This window comes from Antechinus flavipes, chromosome 3 (genome assembly GCF_016432865.1).
Source record: "Antechinus flavipes isolate AdamAnt ecotype Samford, QLD, Australia chromosome 3, AdamAnt_v2, whole genome shotgun sequence".
NCBI lineage: Eukaryota > Metazoa > Chordata > Mammalia > Dasyuromorphia > Dasyuridae > Antechinus > Antechinus flavipes.
In genome coordinates, this window is record NC_067400.1 from 261882126 (window position 1) to 261903505 (window position 21380).

Consider the following 21380-nt stretch of genomic DNA (forward strand, 5'->3'; position numbering starts at 1 on the left):
ACTATAGATTTTTCTTTTGGAAGCAAATTTCAATTTTTTTAAAGGAAAAAAATCTTTCCATATCTTTATAAAGTTCACTACATGAAACTGACAATCTATATTATGTAGACTGTTCTTTTTTAAGAATATGAATTCAACATATAATTTTGAAAACAGTTCTATAACCTGCAATTCCCTTCTTGCCTTTTTTCTGTTCTTTTATGTATGGAGAGAGAGGTATAAGAGATGAATTCCTAGTCCATTCTCACTTCTCACTTACCCTCCAAACCACAAAGAAAAATCCTACTAAAAAAAAAAAAAAAAAGCCAAGTCAAATGACATACATTCTCACAATGACAAACTCCAAACAAGTACGATCCATTTCATATCTTGAATCCATCACACCTTGGTCAGGAAGTGGAAGCATGTTTTATTACTAATTGTTTGAGTTATCCTTTGCATTGATTAAAGTTTTTTTAAGTCTTTCAAAGTTGTTTTTCATTACAATATTGATATCGTATAAACTACTGTCCGGTTTCTGCTCATTCTGCTCTACATTAATTCATACATATCTTTCTAGGTTGTTTTAAAACCATCCCTTGTGTCATTTCTTACTGAATGTTAGATTACACAAATGCTGTAATTTATACCCAATTAACGGGCATCTAATAGTTTACAATTCTTCCATACCCAAAAATATTATAGAGATGATGGATAAATTATTCAGATAGCCAAAGACAAATAAATAACACAAGAATTTCCAAATGGTATGAGTCAAGAGATTTCACTGCTAAGCATATAAACCAAAAATATCAAAAATAAAACTAAAAAGGATCATATACACCAAAAATATTTACAGCAATATTTTTGTAGTAGGAAAAGATTTGGAAACACACTAAGTAAATGCACATTCATTAGAGATTGGGTAAACAAATTTAATTGTAATATATTTTAAATATGAAGTTTACAGAAAAGCAACAAGAGAATTTTGTGAATTGATGCAAAATGAAACAAGAAAAACCAGAACAATAAACACAATGACTATAAAAACACAAGTGGAAAAAATAGCAATAATAGACTCTGAAGTACCTTCCTTCTATGTTTAAAGCAACGATGTTATAAAAATGAACCTAATAAGTATTACAAACCTTTGACTCCAAGAAGAAAGATGAAATATTTCTCTTCTTTGCAAAGTTAGATACTGTGGGTATGAGACAATGAATATATTATATTGCCAGATTTTAATAATGTGTAAGTTAAATTAAACTCCTCTTTTTTCTTCTTTATTTTAAGATGGAGAGACACAAATAAGTGTATATTGAAAATTATGTAATGCAAAAGAACCATACAAAAAAAATTTTAAATAAAATTTTTAAAAGTTGTTTGAAAATCATTCTCCAATTGCTAAATGATCAAAATATATGATCTACATACAAAGAACTATAAAATAATGTATATTCTTTGACCTAACAATACTGCTACGAGGCATGTATCCCAAAAGAGATATGAAAGAAAAAGGACCTATATGTACAAATACTTATAGAAGCTATAATAACTTATAATTATTTCTCAAGGGAAAGAATTGGAAACTGAGGGGATGCCTATCAATTAGAGAATGGCTGGATAAATTGTGGTATTTGAGTTTGATGGAATACTAGCAGGATGTGCTCATTGTAGGCTCTTGTAGGCTCACTTTTAGGCTTTGGAAAGTCCTCTATGAGCTTATGCAAAGTGAAATGTATTGTGTACAAAGTAAGAGCAATGTGTGGAAAAATCAGATGTAAATGACTTTGCTATTCTCAGCAATACAATGATCCAAGACTACTATGAAGGACTTATGATGAAAAATGCTATCCATTATCCAGAGAAAGAACTGATTGTGTACGAATATATATTGAAGCATGCTTTTTAAAAAAAACTTTATTTTTCTTGATAGTTGTTTATTTTTTGGGAGGTGGGGGTGGGAGGAATCTATGTTTTCCTTTGCAACATGACTTTTATAGAAATGTTTTGCATAACTTGACATATACCTTCTCAAGGAGAGGGGGAGGAGGAAATCTAGAACTCAAAAGTTTTATAAACCAATGTAAAAAAAAATTTGTTTTATATGTAATTGGGAAAAATACAATTAAAAAATTTAGTTGAGAAGGTACAAATAGGGCTTATTTCACTTATAGTTGGGCTCAAGAAAATAAAATGTTATGTATGGAATTTAATATAAAATAATCAACAATAAGTAATAATTTTAGCTAGAATTTAGAGAAGGAGATAAGGGAAAAGAAATGTTCACAGCTGATCTTTAACACAAATTTTTCTACAAAATATGGAAGAACCTTTATCTACCAACTTTTACCTTGATCAAAACTTAAGCTCTTTTCCATAAAATGAATTTAGAATTTTTCTTTTGTTTCTTGACAGTATGAAATGTCAAAAGAGAATGTGCTCATATTATGACATAGCAATTGGATGAATAACCAACAATTTGAATTAGTCCAATGAGTAGGATTCAAACAACATGAAAATCAAAATAAATTTTTGGGGACTAATATTCTGCACTTCAGTAAAAAGCATATTTTGAAAGTAATGTGTATAATAAATTATATATGCCCATAAAATGCAATAATGAAAAAGAAAGAAATGGTTTCATAGAGAACATTCTTTTTTGTGTTCTATTATATTTAGAGAAAGGCTCTTATTTTTGGCATTTAAGTTCTACATTTTTTAAAAGTAGAATGCACATTCCCAGAGGAAGTGGCTGTCTTGCCCATTATTAAATGTTACTATTTATTTATAACATTTATGGAATTCAGAGGTATTTCCATGTCACAATGAAGCACATCAAAATTCTATTAGTGAAGAAATTTTGTGATCTGTTGTAAAATTCTATGTTGTATACATAGAATACGTAACACAATAATAAAAAAGTCAGATTTTGTCTAAATATTCCTTCCCTCCCTTTAATATTTTCTGTTAAAGAAGGACATTTCAAAACAATAGCTAACATGCACAAAGTTCCATAATGTTTAAAGACTAAAAACAAAAAACTAATTATTGGAGTCTGGGTTGATGAAATATAACTTGTAGGCACATTTATTTTGTATGCAATGTTAACAAACCTAATTGACCCATGCTACTTTTCTTTCTAAGGTAATTCAAGAGATGAGTTAAAAATTACTAGCAAACACGTCTTAATTTTCTTACAATACTTTCATTATGTTACTCTAATTTAAGAGTCTAAAATTAGTACCTATATATATATATAGTTAATTTGAGTAAAAGTGCATCAATAACTTACGTCATTAAGATAAAGAATCAGAAAAAAAAACTATACATTTTCATATATCCATATATTCTCATCATTCTTTACCAAACTCTAAGCTAGGATCACTTTCATCATCCTATCTTTGTTGGAATTCATCAGGTGCTGTATGGAGCCAGAGAAAAAAATGACAAAATCACACTGATTGGGTCCAGCATGAATTCAATTCATGTTACATAATCTAATCTGTGCTCTCACTACAGCAAGGTGATTCTTTTATTTTATTTTATTTTTTGCTGAGGCAATTGGGGTTAAGTGAGTTGCCCAGGTCACATTAGTCAGGAAGTGTTAAGTGTCTGAGGCGCTCTCTATCCACTCTGCCACCTAGCTGCCCCATGGTGGTTCTTTTACATCTCTCTAATTATTGTGGGTCAGCTGGATGGCATAATGGATAAAATACTAGGTCAGAAGTCAGGGAGTCTGAATTCAAATACAGCTTTAGACATTTACTAGCTCTGTGACCCTGGACAAGTCATCTAACTCTATTTGCCTCAGTTCTTAGTCAATAAAATGAGCTGGAGAAGGAAATGGCAAACCACTATAGTAACTTTGCCAAGAAAAACTTAATACAGCCATAGTTAGACACAACTAAAACAACAACAAAATTAATTATCCCACTCACCAGTAGAATTTTTCATTTCTCTCCTCTGTGACAATACTTCTTTTTAGGTTTTTGTGTCACTCTTACAATTCTTCCAGGCCTACCTAAATGACTACTCTATCTCAGTCTCTTTTGCTATACCATCCCAGTCACACCAGTTAACACTTAGGATTCTCAAGGTTTAATCCTGGGCTCTTTTTTCCCTCTATATTATGCTTAATAATGTCATAAGCTCCCATAGGCTCAATTATCATCACTACGTAAATAAATCCCAGAATGATAGATGTATTCTTAACCTCTCACCCAAATTCCAGTCTTGCTGTACCAATTGCCTTTTGGACACCTCAAACTGGTTAACCCATAGGTATCTCAAACTCAATTATGTCCAAAACAAAACTATCTTTCCCCTAAAACTTTCCTTCCCTCTTTGATTTTTCCTATTACAATTAAGAATATCTCCATCCTCCCAAGTAATAGTCTAGATAGTCTCCACTTAAACTTATCCCATATATCCAACCTGTGGTTGTATTGTTTCTACTTTTGCCACATTTATTTTAAACTCAATAAACATTTATTTAGCACTTCTATATGCTAGATACTGTGTGCTAAGTGCTGGGATACTAATATCTATCCCTGGGTAAGTCACTTAACAAATTGTCTACTTCAATTTTCCTTATTTGTTAAATGGAGATAATAATAATGATAGTAGTTACTACAAGGGTTGTTGTGAGGATCAAATGAGAAAATTTTAAAGGGTTTAGAGTTTAGCACAATGCCTTATACACAGAAAGCACTATTTAAATATTATCACCATCATTTTAGAGATCTAAGGGTGGGGGGAGGAGAAACAACCATTGGACAGGTGATATGTTCTACCAGTATCCTCACATCATGAAAACTGAAGGAAACACTCCTCCATAAGATTTAAGGAAAGAATATGCCCTAAATGGAACGACACAGATATGTTGTAATTTGAATCAATGAAAGGGAATCTCTATTCTTGGACTGATTATCTATACACATGAAATCACAGATTCAAAGAACTAAAATAAGAGTCTATTGGTATTTCACACTAACAGTCAAACCTTATTCTCATAGCTTTGAATTGAAAAATTTCCCATAAACACAAGTAGCTCATTTTAGTGTACCATTGAATAAGTAGCAAGTGAGACATCAAGTCATTCTTCACCAACAGGGACACCATAGGGACAAATATGAAGATCTAGCTGAAAAAGTTCTCTTACACCACACAGTTCCTCCCCAAATCTCTATTTAAGGAGGATACTCAAAGTCACTCATCACTTCAATTCTGCTATAATGAAGACTTCTCCATAATGCCCCTACCAGGAGCTAACTCTACCCTCAAGTTTTCTTTTATGTGTGGTCTGTAGGCGTCCCTCATTAAAATGTAAACAATGGCATGTTCATCAAATTTGAAAATGAAACAAAATTGGGAGGAAAAGCTAACATTTTGTCAGATGGTAAAGATCCAAAAAGATGCTGACAAACACTGGGTTGAATCTCATAAGAAAAAAATTCAATTACAATAAAGAATCTTAGACAAGAGCTTAAAAAAAAATTAAATTTACACTGAAGTATATAGGATGAGGAAAATGGTCAGAAGCAACTTAACAGAAAATTCTCTGGGGTTTTTAGTTAACTACAAACTCAAAGGATCAGCAGCATTAGGTGGTAGACAAAAAAAAAGCTAAAGCATACTTTGCATTAAGAGAGTCATAGCTTCATGAAATAACAAGATGTTAGTTCCACGGTAAACTGCTCTAATGAAATTACATTTGCAGCATAGTGGTCTTTAGTTCTAGGTAACACAGTTTTAAGGATCTGAAAGGCTGGTGAAGAGTTCAGGGGAAGAACCAAGATGATGAAGGACCTTGACCTTGGCAACAACCAGTCTATTTATTACAAGAACTAAAGGCACCTGGAGAAGAGAGACAATTATTGCTCTCTTCAAGTACCTGAATAGATATCTTGTGAAAAAGAGGCTCAACTCCTAGTTCTCTTAGGGCAAAAGCAATGCTTTGCCAAAAAAAAAAAAAAAAAGTTAGTTTAGGCTTGACGTCAGGAAAAACTTCCTAAACAATTAATCTTCTTTAAGAGGTAGTAAGCTTTCCATCTTCAGAAGTTATAAGCACACTTTTCAAGTAATGTTATAGTAAAGATTGCTTTTGGGAATGAACCTGATCACTGAGATCCTTTCCAACTCTGAAATGCTATTATTCTGTAAAATGCACTGCTATGTAAAATGACCATGGTCAACCTCCCTCCCCACCCCACCCAACCCCACCCCTCAGTCTGAAAGAGAATAGAAACAAGAAAGAATAAGATGTACTATAAAAGAAAATAAAATTAAATCAAGTCACTCGATAAATATTTATTGAGCACCTAACTATGTGCCTGGTACTATGAAAAGTGCAAAGGATACAAAAAGAGGCAAAAAAACAATTTCTGCCCTCAAAAAAGTCAAAATCTTATGGAGTAGATAACATGCAAACAAATATATACAACCAAGCTATACACAGAATAAATAAGAAATAACAGAGGGAAGGCATTAAGAGAGGTTGAGGAAAACTACCTAATAAAAGGTGAGATAAAGATAGAGTAGGGTCAAAGTACTTACCTGTGTATATGAAGGATTCAAGGCAGATGTCCTTTAAGCCACAGCCCTGAGCTAGCTCTTAGAGGATGAATAGGATTCATACAAAAACAGAATGGGAAAAGCATACTAGGAAGAAGGAATAGTGAAATCAAAGGCATAGAGCCAGGAGTGCAAAGGATGGTATTAGAAATTGTGAGTGGCTGATGCTGGCTGGTAGATTGGCAGAACATAGACTGTAAACATAGGTGGAATTTAAGATTATGTGAATTTTTAATGCCACACTAAAGGGTTTATACTTTATTTGATAGAAAATAGAAAATAACCATCAAATATAATTTAAGAAGCAAAAACAACATAATACTTTGTGATTTTCCATTTTATGGGTGCTTGTTTACAATATAGAACAATAGGTAAATTTCAAGTGGTCATAAACCTAGAAAGATGATGGATAAAAATGGAAGACAGAGGAACTAAAATAATAAAACTTTATTTTAAAAATAAGCCAAAATTAATCTTAAAAAAAAAAAAGTAAAAAATGTTTTTATGTGGTGAAACAATACACCTAAACAGCTTTTATATTCCTTCAATCATTCAACCTAAGTAGGTAAAAAAGATCAATCTGAGTGACTGGAAGCAGAAGAGACAGATTTGATATTAAACACAGGTAAGCCAACATAAGAAAGCCCAAAAGCTTAATAAACAATCAATCCCTGTTTAAAAAAAAAAAGGGTTTGTATACTACCTGGAGATCCCAATGAGAAGGTAACAAAGATAACAATGTGAATCTACTTCCTATTATAAGCTAAAATAATCCTAGATTTGCTTAATATTTTACACTCAGTAACTATATTGATCAAAGATTAAAATTCAACCCAGTCCTAGTCAAACTTATTACAAATTCTGAATTAATTAAATCCAAATTATTGAGATTTTTACAGTATACTTAACTATTTTCATCACTATTAGGATGAATTGTCAAGTTACTAGCAACAACTAGTTCTTAGATTCTTAGATTCATCAGTGAACATAATATAATAATTATGTAATAATTGAGAAGTGCTATCAACATTTTTGCAAGACCATGCAAAATATGAATGAAATCCTAGAGGAACAGTCCTAAATAAAAATGAGACTGATACATACTAGTATTACAAGGCTATTATAAAGAATTATTGGATAAATGAATAACAAACCACTAAAAAATAAGACAGAAAAGTATTAAATGCAAGCAAAAACCAGATATAATTATAGCAGTGACTATATGTATTCTGAGATGTTTTGAGATAAACACCATAAGATAATAACACGATTTTTATGATTAACTCCAGAGAAGTTAAATAAATTACACCAAGTATAATAGAAACAAAATTCAAACCCAAATGAATGTTCTTTTCACTAGATCACAGTGAATCTAAGACAAATCCTAGTTATAGCTATTGTTACAGGTTAACTGATTTCAATCAGTCAATATTTATCAAGTCATTGTCATTAAGTTCCTACAAAGTGCTAGGCCCAGCTAAATACTGGCCATACTTCCCCATCCCCTCCCCTCACCCCCCCAAAAAAAAGGTAAAAGAAAGTCCCAGCCCTGGAGGAGCTTGTAATCTAAGGGGGCAGAAAATATGCAAACAAATACCTTCAAAGTAAGCTATTTACAGGGAATATAGAGTCAATTAACAAAAAGAAAAGCTTCCTGGAAAGGTCAGAGAAGGCCAAGTAAAGGGCTTTGAATGCCAAAACCAACATTTTACATTTGATCCTGTAGGCAATAGAAAGCCACTGAACTTGACTAAGTAGAAAGGTGACATAGTGGGACCTTGTATTTGAATGGAAATTAGCCTAGAATGGGAAAGAGGCCTGCGATAAGTAGACACACTATAGTTCAGGAATGAGATGATGAGAGCCTGCCCTAAAGTGATGACAATATCAAAAAGAAGGGAGAATATTCAAGAAAGTAAAGGTGAAAAGATACTGCTGACCTAGTTTAATAGTTTGGATATGGGAGGTGAGAGATAGTGAAGAATTCTGGATGATTTTTACAGTTTGTGAAGGTATGAGAATTGTGTTGCCCTCTAGAGCAAAAGGAAAGGTGGGGAGGGGAGGGATTAGGAGTTAAGATTTGGACATGTTTAGTTTAAGATGCCTGCTGGACATCCATTTTGAGGCATCTAAAAGGTTGGAATGCAAAAGTGGAAATCAGCAGAATTTGGAACAAATCAGGTTGGGAGATCTGAGAATCTAAAGCATAATTAAATATTTGGGAACTGATGAGATCATCAAGTGAAGCAGTAAAAAGGAACAGAAGAAAATCTAGAACAAAATTGTAATCAAAACGTATCCTTAAGAGTACATGAAATGGAAGATTCAGAAAAGATGGAGAAAGAATAGTCAGTCCCGTTAAGAGGAAAAGTAGGAGAGAATGACTAAGAGTCTCAAAGGCTAGAGGGAGGTAAAAGAGGATGAGGATCAAGTAAGGTTTCTGGATTTAGCAACTAAAATACCCATTAATAACTCAGTAGAAAAAATTTTTGGTGAAATAAGATTAGAAGCCAGATTTTTTTGTTACTTTTTTTCAGTCATGTTACAGTCTTTATAACCCCATTTTGAGGTTTTCTTGGCAAAGACACTGGAATGGTTTGCCATTTCCTCCTCCAACTAATTTTTCAGATAAGAAAACTGAAACAGAGACTTGCCCAGGGTCATACAGCTAGCAAAATTTGTTTGTGGCTGAGGTGGGAGCTCATGGGAAACGAGTAGGCTCAAATGCCAAACAGGAGTTCATATTTCATAGGGAGCCACTGCAGTTTACTTGGGAAGGAAGACAGAATTAGATATGTTCACATCTATGTTTCAGGAAAATAATTTTTGACAGCTGTGTGAAGGATATATTTAGTGAAATGGAAGACATTAAAGATAGGGAGTTGAGTAAAAGATAACAAGTGCCTGAACACTTATACTGATAGTATAAGTAACTGAGTAAGGAGAATGGGAGTTCCATAGAGAGTTTTTGTGGAAATACAAAGCATCAAGGCCTAGAATATAAAAAAAGGCATTTATTAAAAGACTGCTAATTGATCCCTTAAAAATTCTTCACTGCCTTAACTTATTTTTGCTTTGAGGTGTTTAGCATCTCTGAAGACTTCCTTCAGTGCTAGTAGATCCTTCTACCACACTCTACTCCATCTCTCAAAAGAGTGAAACAACATTGCTTCCACTGTCATTAAGCACTACTAACATTCAATAATATTTCCTCCTTGGAAATTCATGTCATATTATATCATTCTCTATAGTTCCTTGTGACTCTCTACCTTCTGAATATTGCCCCACCTTACTTGGTCACATTGGCACTTAACTTTCAGTTTTCCTCTCCACAGCCACTTTGATAACCATATGATTTATCTTCAAATACTCTAAGCCAAGAATTCAAAGGACAACAGTTGGAAGGGATTCAATCACTTCAATTCTACTACATTCATTTTAGTAGCTTCTGTCCATTTATGGGCCAAAAGATTCTGAGGTGCTCATATATTTGGTTAGGGACCCCCCTTTTCTGTAGAGATTAAAGATCACAAGGGTGAAATACTGCTTATAACATCAAACATTTTTGCCATATGGGTTAATTTCATACACATTTTTCCCTTGTGTGCTCTTTTTAGAAAATTCTTGAATAGGAGAGGAATTCTGGGGAAGATATTGGAGCAAGCTGATAAATTTCAACCTCTCCAGATTTCCCCCAACAAATAGAATAAATCTTTGCCTTAGGGCAAACATAGACTAGTGAAAAATCAAGATTAAGGATAGAAGAAGAGTCCTCCAGATTACAGTCTGAGAAGATCAGAAAAAAGACACTTGACAGGGGATTAATCTATATAAAGCAGAAACATCAAGTGGGATCCCTAAGGCTACTGGGTATGGCTGAAGCCTTAGCAGGAACCACAAAAACTTTCACCTCCTGGACTATTGACTGAACCTCTGCTTATTGGAAAAGTCAGGCCCAAATGTGCTGAAACTTGGCCCTGGGAAGAAGGAATCAGCACACCTCAGAAGCAGTGGGACCTGGATGATGCTGGTTGTGGCATTTGCAGGAGGGATGGAGCTCTTGGTTTGGGGTTCCAGACTAAAAAGAAGCTTTAAGTACTATTCTCCCATTCCATGATTAGAGGTGCTCACACTAATACCTGTTATTTAAAAAAAAGAAAAAAGAAAAAAAAAACAAACAGGGAATATCAAGGTTCATTTTCAGGGGAGGGCACTTAAGTTAAAAAATATATATATACCTTTCACACCAAAGAGTAATGTGAAATAGATCCCTGCCCAGAGAGAATTTATAGAAAACTCAAAAAAGAATTTAGAAATCAAATGAGAGACATCAAGGAAAAACTAAAAATAGATAAATAAAAACCATCCAAGAAAATCAAGAATATGAAAAAGGTCAACCAACTAGAAGAGTCTCAAAGATTAAATTACTTCTTTCAAAATTAGAATTGGGTGAGGGGAAGCCCATTAAGCCATGAGAAATCAATAACAAAACATAATATAAAAAATGAAAAATAGAACAGAATGGGAAACATAAGAAAAACAACAGATCTGGAGAACAGATCAAGAAGAAAAAATTTAAGAATTGGATTAACTGAAAGTTGTGATCAAAAAAAAAAAAAAAAAAAAAGGAACCATGACACAATGATATAAGAAATAATCCAAGAAAAATTGTTCTGGAATGATAGAATGTTCTCATATTGAGAACATGATAGAATATAAGAAAGTAGAAATAGGAGGGAAAAAAACCCCACTGATCACCATCTCAAAGAGATTCTTTGTAGAAAACACATAGGAATAATATTGCCAAATTTCAAAACCTCCAAATCAAAGAAAATTTTTCAAGAAACAAGAAAAGAAACCTCAAATATGCTAGAGCTACAATTAGAATTGTACAGGATTTATCAACCAAATCCAAACTTAATAAAACATTTAACATATGAGAGTCGATATCAAAGATCAATTCCAAGGAACTCAAAATGGGCAAATTATTTATGCTTTTTTACATGAAAAATGTATATCGTATGTTTAAGATTGACATTCCCATAATATGGTAGCTCAAAAGAAAGATTAGGCAGTTATGGTTTAAAAAAAAAAAAAAGTAAAGTTATACAAATGAGATGCAGAGGAAAAAAAGACACAGAGGTATTACATGGGGGAGAAGGGTTCATAGTTCTGAAACCCTACTCATATTGGAAATGTATTAAATAGGCAACTACCAACATAGCACAAAGGTTATAGCACCCTCCAAAACCTATAAAGAAATAAAGCCTTGGAGAGTTGGGTGGACAGGAAGCAAAGGATGAGGGAAAAGACAAAGGAAGGATCTGTGGGTGGAGGAAAGTTAAGTAATAGTAAAGCATGTTAAGGAACAGAATTAAAGAATTTAGCAGGGATAGGAAAGAAGAGGGACGGAATGTGTGTGTGTGTGTGTGTGTGTGTGTGTGTGTGTGTCTCTCTCTCTCTATATATATGTATATATCTACATATGTACACATAAATATATCCTTTCTTAACTATAGCCTCGTGAAAAGAATTGGGGGGGGGGGGAGAGAGAAGGGAGAGAATAAAGTAAAAAAAGGTATGCAGGGAAGAACAAAAGAACAATTTACAAGTTGGACATTCATGAATATAATTTCTTCTTCTAATATATATACTTTGTAGAAAATTCTTGAATATATGGGACTGCACCCTGGGGTGAGTAAGGGAAGGATACAGTAGATAATATAAAATCAATAGATATCAAAAATTTATTTTTAAAAAATATTACCAGACAGGTATGCAAATTGTAATTTGAACAGAAAAAAACAGGATCATAAATTTAGAGCTAGAGATTACCTTGGGGATCACCGAATACAACCCCTTCATTTTACAGATAAGAAATTAATGTCCAAGTTGGATTAAATTATTTGCTATGAGTCTTACAGGTACTAAAAAAACACAGCCAGAATCCCAACCCATGTTTTCTGACTTAAATCCAGTGTTCTTTTCACTGCTTCAATAAAGTAATTTTATTCTTTCTGGAAAAAATTTATGGTTATTTCAAAAAGAACAACTATATTTATAAGATCACAAAGGGGAAAGAACCCACAATTACTGAATCACATTTTAAAATAATATTTTCTCTACTGAGGTATAATGTATATCTATTATAATGCCTTAAAATTTAAGATAATACATTTTTTAAAAATACTTTTAATGATGCTCATCTATCTATCACATTACTATTTAACACTGTATTATTACATATTGTTTCCAATATTTCTACTTCATACCTGATTCTGTTGGAGGGGGGGCTGGGACTGTCCATCAGGAGCCTGGCCCTGGCTGTCATTCCCTCCTACTGGAGAGCCACGGGTCGTGGCTGTCATACTCGACACAGGGCAGATCTTTGCAATTTTGTCTGCTTATGTAGTTGTTGTGAGAGGAGAAATTAAAGTCCGCTTATAGAAGATGAAGTACCAGCATATGTCAGTCTTAAAAAGCTCCAAATTAAGGACAAACCATCTTGCAGAGACCATTGCATAACCTAAAATAGAAAGAAAAGATGCACTTATTTTAGATGCACTAAATCAAAGAATAAGCTCCTTGATTATCTATCTATCTATCTATCTATGGCAATACCACAAGTGACAAGTCTGAAGTAACTTCTGCTAAGATTCATTAACTATTGATTGAGGTTATCCTATATTCAAATCCTAATGAGAGGCTGACTGGATAGGAGAAAGAGAAAGGGAGAATATTAGAGAGAAAGACAATGGCTCAAGGGGGAGGAGGGGGGGGAAGTTTTGTCCTCTAAATGAATGGTGTCAAATAAACAGAAAGACTATGGACCACCACATGCTGACATAAAACCACAAATTAACAATATGTGGTGTTGCATTTTTTATTTTATTTTGGCAAATATTTCTCTATTACATTTTAATCTGGCTTGACACTTCTGTCCTGTTAAGTTCCATTTACTAAATTTAAAACAAATGTTATCAACTTATGACAAAAAAAAAAATTTCTTTGTAACACTTTCTCAAAGACATGATAGCCTCAGCACTAGATATGTTACAGAATACTAATTCTGTGGAAAATAAACCTCAGCAAATTATGTTGACTATGCTTATATGTCCATACTCTTGTTCCCCTATCTTTCATACCTAAAATGGCTTTCCCACACTCACTTCAACTTAGTGAAATTTCTCTCTTCAAGGCCCAAAATATACTTTAAAAAAGAAAATTAGGACCAACTTAAATTTTAATACAATTCAGAAAGTTATTTTTGAAGAAGTTGAAAATTATTTCCTCTTTCTCCACCAGATCTCGTTATAACATTGCTGAGAAGAACTAAGCCAAAGTTTTCATGGCAGGCACATACATAGTCAACAAAGTATTTACTTGCAGAACCACAGTGTGATTTTAGGCCAACCTATACAAACACCTATGTTCAGTACAAAAGAAAAAGTGGAATAATATAGGGAAAAGCACCAAAACTTCTATCCTGTTTTAACTGACATGGCCAAGGCATATGGAATTCAGCTTTAAATCTCTAAATTAGAAGGGAAGTCTTTTTTAAGAATGGATTTGGGGGGAGTTGGAAGGAGAAGGTAACTTTTAATTCTTAAATTAACAGATAATCTGAACAGATTTCTGAAATGTTTTCTTTTAAGTTAGAATTTAAATTTATATCATAGCCCCCATCAAAACAAAAACAAAACAATAAACACACACCATCAGAATTCACAATGTCAATATTATTTCACAAAGACAGATGCCACAGTAGACAATGATGGCTTTGAAGTTCATAAGACCAGAATTCATATCCAGCTATAGGTACTAGAGGTGTGGCCACACTTAAATCACTATAATCAGCCTAAGTTTCTTCATCTGTAAAGTGAGGATAGCACCTAATACCCAGATTCTTGTGAAAATAAAGATATCTGCAAAATTTTTTATAATACTTAAAAATAATTATACAAATGCTAGCTGTCATTATCATCATCATTTTTTGTGACACTCTCATAATATCAAGGAATATTCAAAAGAAACAATCAGAAAAATAGTGTGCTAAGCCCTAAAAGTAAAGCAAATGTAAGAAATAGGTCATATTTTATTTATAATGATTCAGAACCTAACAAAAATATTCAAACTTCCAAAAAAAAGTTTTCAATTCCTCCTAAAAGTCTGACAGAGGAGAATATATTTCATATATATAACTTTATACGTAGCCCAAGTTAAACAGTCATAAAAATAGCATTATGGGGCAGCTAGGTGGTGTAGTAGATAAGAGCACCAGCCCTGAAGTCAGGAGGACCAGAGTTCAAATCTGACCTCAGACACTTAACACTTCCTGGCTGTGTGAGCCTGGGCAAGTCACTTAACCCCAATTGCCTCGAAAAGAAAAGAGAAAAGAACTATATCTGTGTCAAAAGCATTAATTACAAATATCATTTATTAAAAGGGAGAGTGAGAAGCTACAAGGAAACTCTTAGAAATGACAACTATTGTAACACAAATTCAGTAGACTTAGAAATGACAACTTCTGTAATACAACTTTACTTCACAAGCATAAAGGAAAAGTCATAATGGGATCTTAAAAACAAGTCCTATAAAATCAAATGACATCAAGAAATGAAAGTAGAAAAAGCAATGGAGATTTTAGAAGAATGCACTGAAACAACATAGCAGAGAATCTGAGATGTTGAAAAAACTATTTCAGTAAACTATGTAATAGCCACGATTGAGATTCCTTTCAGGATTAATAATCCATAATTTTGGCTTCCCCAAGTAATGCTCAACTTTCCATTTATTCCCTAAATTGTATAATTCAAGGAGTTTACCCATTATTTCATAAAGTTTAAAAAGCTGTATATATGCATGTGTGTAGCTACAATATATATTTATATAAACTTATATATGCACAAATGTCTTTATGTAGTTGAAAAAAAATAATGAAATCAACATTTTCCAAAAATAAAAATTGTCCAAACAGAACTAATATGAGAAAAGGAAAAAGAATTACGAAAAAGTGAACAAAAAAATTTCTTTTAAAAAGAATATTATGTAAATTATCCTCGAAAAATGAGAAAACAAAGCACTCTACTAAACTCCTTTTTTGAGATGAAGCCTTAAAACCTAATCCAGGAACACAAAACAAAGAATAAGATATCAATATCACTGAACATTTATGTAAAAATGTTTTTAAAAATTAAATTCTGTCAAACTACATCAATTCACCCAAGAAATCATTCATCTTAACCATATTTAATTTATACCAAAGATGTTCAACATTAGAAAAATAATCATCATATATTTAAAACAAAAACATTCAAACATGATTTTCTCAATAAGATATGAAGTTTGACAAAATCCATTCATTTATTCTAAAAACCCTTGAAAGTATAGTCAAAGTTATATTTTTAAACTATTATATGAAGTATCTATGTAAAAATAAAAGCAACTAAAAAACATGCAATGGAGATAACATTGGAAACTTTTACCCAATAAATGAGTAATGCAAGGATGATTTCTCTTCAATTTAGTTCTAAAAACATTAGCGATATCTAAAATTACAAAAAATAAAATGTGGAAACATAAGCAAAAAAGAAATAAAATTAACCCTATTTGCTGAATAATGGTTTACTTGGAAATTTCTAAGATTAAAAAAGGCAGAAATTGAGAAATAGTCTCAGCAACATTTCAAAGAGTTAACAAAAATCTAAAAGGCAAACATACTCAAATCAAAAATACCAACAAAAAAATACATTCCTGAAGTAAACACACTTCAATCCATCTTCTTAGCTAGCACAGTGATTCCCCTAAAAATAAATGAAAATAATAGCCAAAAAAAAAAAAAAAAAAAAAAAAGGACCTTGTCCTCACTAATTAGTAATGAACTTCAACATCTCCTTATCGTCTTCATGATCTAATATAAAAATGTGTTTGGATTTCAAAATTTGAAATCCAAATTCTTTTATAACCTGGCTCCAATCAACTTTTCCAATCCTTTTTATACTATACTCTTCTTGCCTCCAGTAACATCAATCTGCTTGTTTTTTTCACATGATATCTCCAGGGTCTATGAATTTTCATAATTTCATAAACTCCTTTGTTTAGATATTCTCCCTTCCTCTATCTCCTGGCATTTTTTAAGTCTCAACCAAATTTTATTGTTTGAAAGAGGACTTATTATTATTAACAGAAATGACAAAAGAAGCCAGCAAGACTGGATTTAAGAGTACATAATGGGCAATGAAGGTGGTGGTGGGGAACACTGGAAAGTCTAAAAGGCTAGGGATCCGGGAAGAGATAGGGAGCCATTAGAATTAACTGAAGATGTGATATGTTCAGACAAAGACTTCAGAAAAATCATTTGGTGGCTGAATGGGAAAATGGATTGTAGTGGGAAGAGACTTACTAAGTCTAAGTATATATGAAGTAATTAGGGCTAACAACAGGATGATAGCAGTATCAGAGAAGAGAAAGGGCATATTCAAGAGATGTGGCAAAAGTGAAATTGGCAGGTCTTTGCATGATAATGGATATGAGGTTGGGGGGCAGGGAGCTAAAGAGTAGAAGGAAGGGTAAGAGAGTAAAGAATTGAAGGTATCATCTGAGTTGTAGGCCTAACCCTAACCCTAACCCATGACAGCCTATTAAAGTGTGTTGGAGGATTGGGGGGAAAGGGAGGAGAGGGTAGAAGAAGGCTTTAGGGAAAATATAATGTATTCCATTGAAAAGCTTTTGAATAAAAGTTTCTTTTAAGAGATGCTATCAATAGAGGGATGGAGGAGTGGGGATGGATCTGTACAACAAAGAAACAATACCCCTAATAGTTATATGGTCAAAGGACCTAAAAAAACAGGTCTAAAAAGAATCATAAATTATTAACAACTATAAGAAAGGATGCACCAAATCATTATCTGTTTTAAGTTTTACTTCACATGTGCAAAAGTTGTTAAAGAAGCTGTGAAAAGATGGGCACATTAATTCATTTTTGGAAGACTACTGAATTGGTCCAATTATCCTGGAAAGCAATTTGGAATTATGAGAAAAAAAATTATTAAAAAGCCATAGCTTTTGACTCAGAAATTCTACTGCTAGATATATCCCTCAAAGAGATCAATGATAAAAATGGCTCTGCATACACAGAAATATTCATAATCCTACTTTTATGGAGCAGACAGCAAAAACAAAGTAGATGCCCATCAACTGGGATGGCTAACCAAGTTATGGTACAAGAATACAATGCAATAATTACTGTCAACAACATTAAGTGATTACCACAAGTCAGGCATTATACTAATGCTAAGGATTACCACAAAAGGTAAAAACACAGCTCTTGCCCTCAAGGAGTTCACATTCTATTGCAGGAAAAAACAGGTAAACAACTTTACACACCCAAGATAAAAGGGAGGTAATCTAGAAGGAAAGTACAATCAGGGGGAGAGACCAAAAAAGGCCTTTTATAGAAGATAGGATCCTAGTTGAGTCTTGATAGAAGCCAAATTAGTCAGGAAGCAGAGGTAATTATTGTTTTAAAAAAATAAATAAAGCACAGCACTTTAAAGTTTGCAAATATGTCATTTTATCCTTCTAACAAATCTCTCATTTTACAAATTAAAAAATCTGAGGCAGAGTTGAAGTGATTTGCCCAGAATCGCACTGCTAGTATCTAGGGTCAAATTTGAACCTAAGTCCTTCCAAATGTCAAGTCCAGTGCTCTTTCCACCATGCCACCTAAGTGCCTAAGATGAAGAACAACATTCCAAGCATGAGGAAGATGTAGTCAGTGAAAAAGAACTAAGCAAATAATCATATACAAGGAAAATCAAGCAGTATCATTGTAGCTATATCCTAAAGTTCATGAAAGGGAACAAAATTTAAGAACAATGGAAAAGTAAGAATGAGCCAGACTATAAAGTGCTTAAGAGATTCAACAGGGAACTTTATATTGTGTCCTAGAGATAAGGGAGATGATATGGTCAAACCTGTGCTCTTCTGTAAGATCTCTTTGGCAGTTGATAAAATGGAATGGAAAGGTAGCACTTAAGGGAAAGAGATCACCTGGAAAACGCCTAACATAGCCCAGACCTGAGGTAAAGATGCTCACCTGTATCGGGTAGCAGAAGTACCAGAGAAAAGAAGGGATCGTGAGGGATGGAAGAGATGTTATGAAATAAAACTGACAGGACTTGGCAACAAAATGGATTTGTGAAATGAATAAAACTGCAGTATCAAGGATGAGAGACCATAGTCTTTATAAATGGGAAAATGGAGGTACCCTTAATAGTTAACTTTAAGTAGTAAGATGAGTTATTTGGCCAAGTTGAGTTTGAGGTGCTTATTGTAAAGGGCCTGAACTCTGGAGAAGTATACTTGAAAGAAGGTGTTAACTCAGTGGAATTGATGAGATGATGGTTCCTCCAATTCACATATATACTTAATACTTATGATATGTAAAGGTTCACTAGTTCACACATATCCAGTATGCTGTAATGATGTAATTGTACTAAGGTATATAAGAGTTAAGAAGGACTGGAAATGGAACATTCCATTTTTCACTTGGTGGCTCTCCTGCCTTCTGCACTCCTCCATTGAAATCAAGGCCCGTCAGAAGAACCTCCAGAAAAAGGCAGCCCCGAACATTACAACCTATGGAATATACTCTTGAAATTGTCGATGAAAAATTACAGATGCAAGCCTGGAGGTTTAGTGAGAAGTTGAGTTTGAATAAAAAGATGTTAAATATAATCACATCTGCACCTATCAAAAATGATAACTAGAAGATCTAGCACAGAATAATGGGGAAACATCCAGGATTAGTGAGTGTGACCAGAAGATACACTTTAGAAGACTGAGGAAAGAGTTATCAGAAACATAGGAGAATCAAGTAAATTCTAGCAGTTGTCAAGAAAACAATTAAAGGAAAAAGTATCCAGCAAAAGAGAATGAAGGGAGAAAGTAGCCAGCCAATTCAGGGATCATGACTTGATCAAGATCGGAAGAGTAGAGGGATTGCAAGTTAATAGTGAAGAGGAAAAAAGTGTTAGGTGCTGTAAGAAAAAGGAAAAGATAGAATAAACAACTGTGGCTGGAGAAAGGAATTTCAGAGTTTACAAACAGAATTTAAATGCTTGTGGGTCTTGACAAGATCAGCTGGAAAAGCAATCACAGGGAGGCAGTCAAAATAATAGAATTAGAAGAAGCATTTAAGCCTAGCTCATTCCCTCCAAACTACTTCAATGAAAATCTAGAGATGATACCAGAATTTTTCCAATTTAGGGTGGCCAAGGAAGACAGGTCTATGGGGACTGAGAAAGCGGTCTGGCAAAGAGCATGTGAGCTAGCATCAGCAACAGTAGTCACCATGCCACTCTGCCGGAATAGAAAAACAACCAAGGAAGGGCATTGAGGGAAAAAAAAAAAAGATCCTAGGAAATCCCTAAGTTTTAGGTCATGGATCAAAGGTAAAGAAGAACAGTTGTGGGCACTGACCTTCCAAGTGCCCTGAACTAGGAATAAGTTCCAGGACCCACAGGAGCTGTGTGTCTCTGATTTCAGCAGCACAGCTATGTATCATGTACCAAAAAGGAGGCAGCATTACAGTTGCTCTAAACCTGCAGAGTTTCACTCAGAGTCAGTAGTGACTAAGTCAAACAGAAAATAGTCTGTGGAAGATCCTAAACAGAGAAAAGACAAAACATCTATATCTGGGTCTGAAATGTACAGAAATCAGCTGAGGGTAAAGAATAGATACCCTCCTTCCTTGAATTACACAATTTTGGAAGCACTGAAAGCTTATAGACCACCAACAAGAGCTATAAGAATAGAAGGGCATGCAAAGAATGAAGTTCAAAGTAGACACATCCTTCCTGAAGAGTACACAGTACCAAAATTAACAGAGTCCAAAGTAAAAAGTAAACTAAAGAATATGACAATGAACCCAACAATAAACAACTTAGAGACAGGAAAGGCTCAAAATATAAAGAGAAAAGAGAAAGGTGTGAAAAATCTTTAAGGAAACCTTCAAATTTCCAGAAGCATAAAAGCCAAGAGTTAAAGGAGCCAAAAATTGGTTCTATGTCCAAAAGCTATAAAACTATCCATATATCCTTTGATTCAGCAGTATCTCTACTGAGTCTATATCCCAAAGAGATCATTAACTAATAAAAAAATAAATTTAAAAAAAAAAAAAAGGAAAAAGGAAAAAGATTCACAAGGGCAAAAATGTTTGTAGCAGCTCTTACTGCAGTGGCAAGGCAGTGGAAATTGAGTGGATGCACATCAATTGGGGAATGGCTGAATAAATGATGGTACATAAATTTAATGGACTATTACTGTTCTATAAGAAATGATCAAGAAAAGATGACTTCAGGAAAGCCTAGAAAGACTGAGATGAAATGAAACAAACAGAACCAAGAGAATATTGTACACAGCAAAAACAAGATTTAATGATCAATTGTGATGGACTTGGCTCTTCTCAACAACGTGGTTGATTCAAGGCAATTCCAGGAGGCTTGGGATGGAAAATGCCAATCACATTCAGAAAGAGAAGGATAGATATTGAAAATGGATCCAATAGAGACTTAATATGAGTCAAAACATTATTTTTACCCTTTTGGTTTTTCTTTATTGTGTTTTTTTTTTTCTTTTTGATCTGATTTTTCTAGCACAGCACAACAAATATGGAAATATGTTTTAAAGTATTAGACATAAATTTAACATATATCAGATTGCTTATTGTACTAGGAGGCAGTGAGGAGGTAAGAAAGGAAGGGAGAAAAATTTAGAAAGCAAAGTTTTACCAACATAAATGTTGAAAACTATGTATTTGGAAA

At 33.5% G+C, this 21380-nt stretch overlaps 1 protein-coding gene across 4 annotated transcripts in view; it reads right to left on the minus strand.

The window, feature by feature from the left end:
• Window positions 1-21380, minus strand: part of USP9X (ubiquitin specific peptidase 9 X-linked) — a 249024-nt gene that overhangs the window by 158921 nt on the left and 68723 nt on the right. For all 4 annotated transcript variants that reach the window (XM_051985022.1, XM_051985020.1, XM_051985023.1 and 1 more), the window contains exon 2: window positions 12828-13081. In XM_051985022.1, coding sequence (XP_051840982.1) covers window positions 12828-12923 — 96 coding nt within the window. In that variant the 5' untranslated portion in view covers window positions 12924-13081. The remainder of the gene's footprint in view (window positions 1-12827; window positions 13082-21380) is intronic.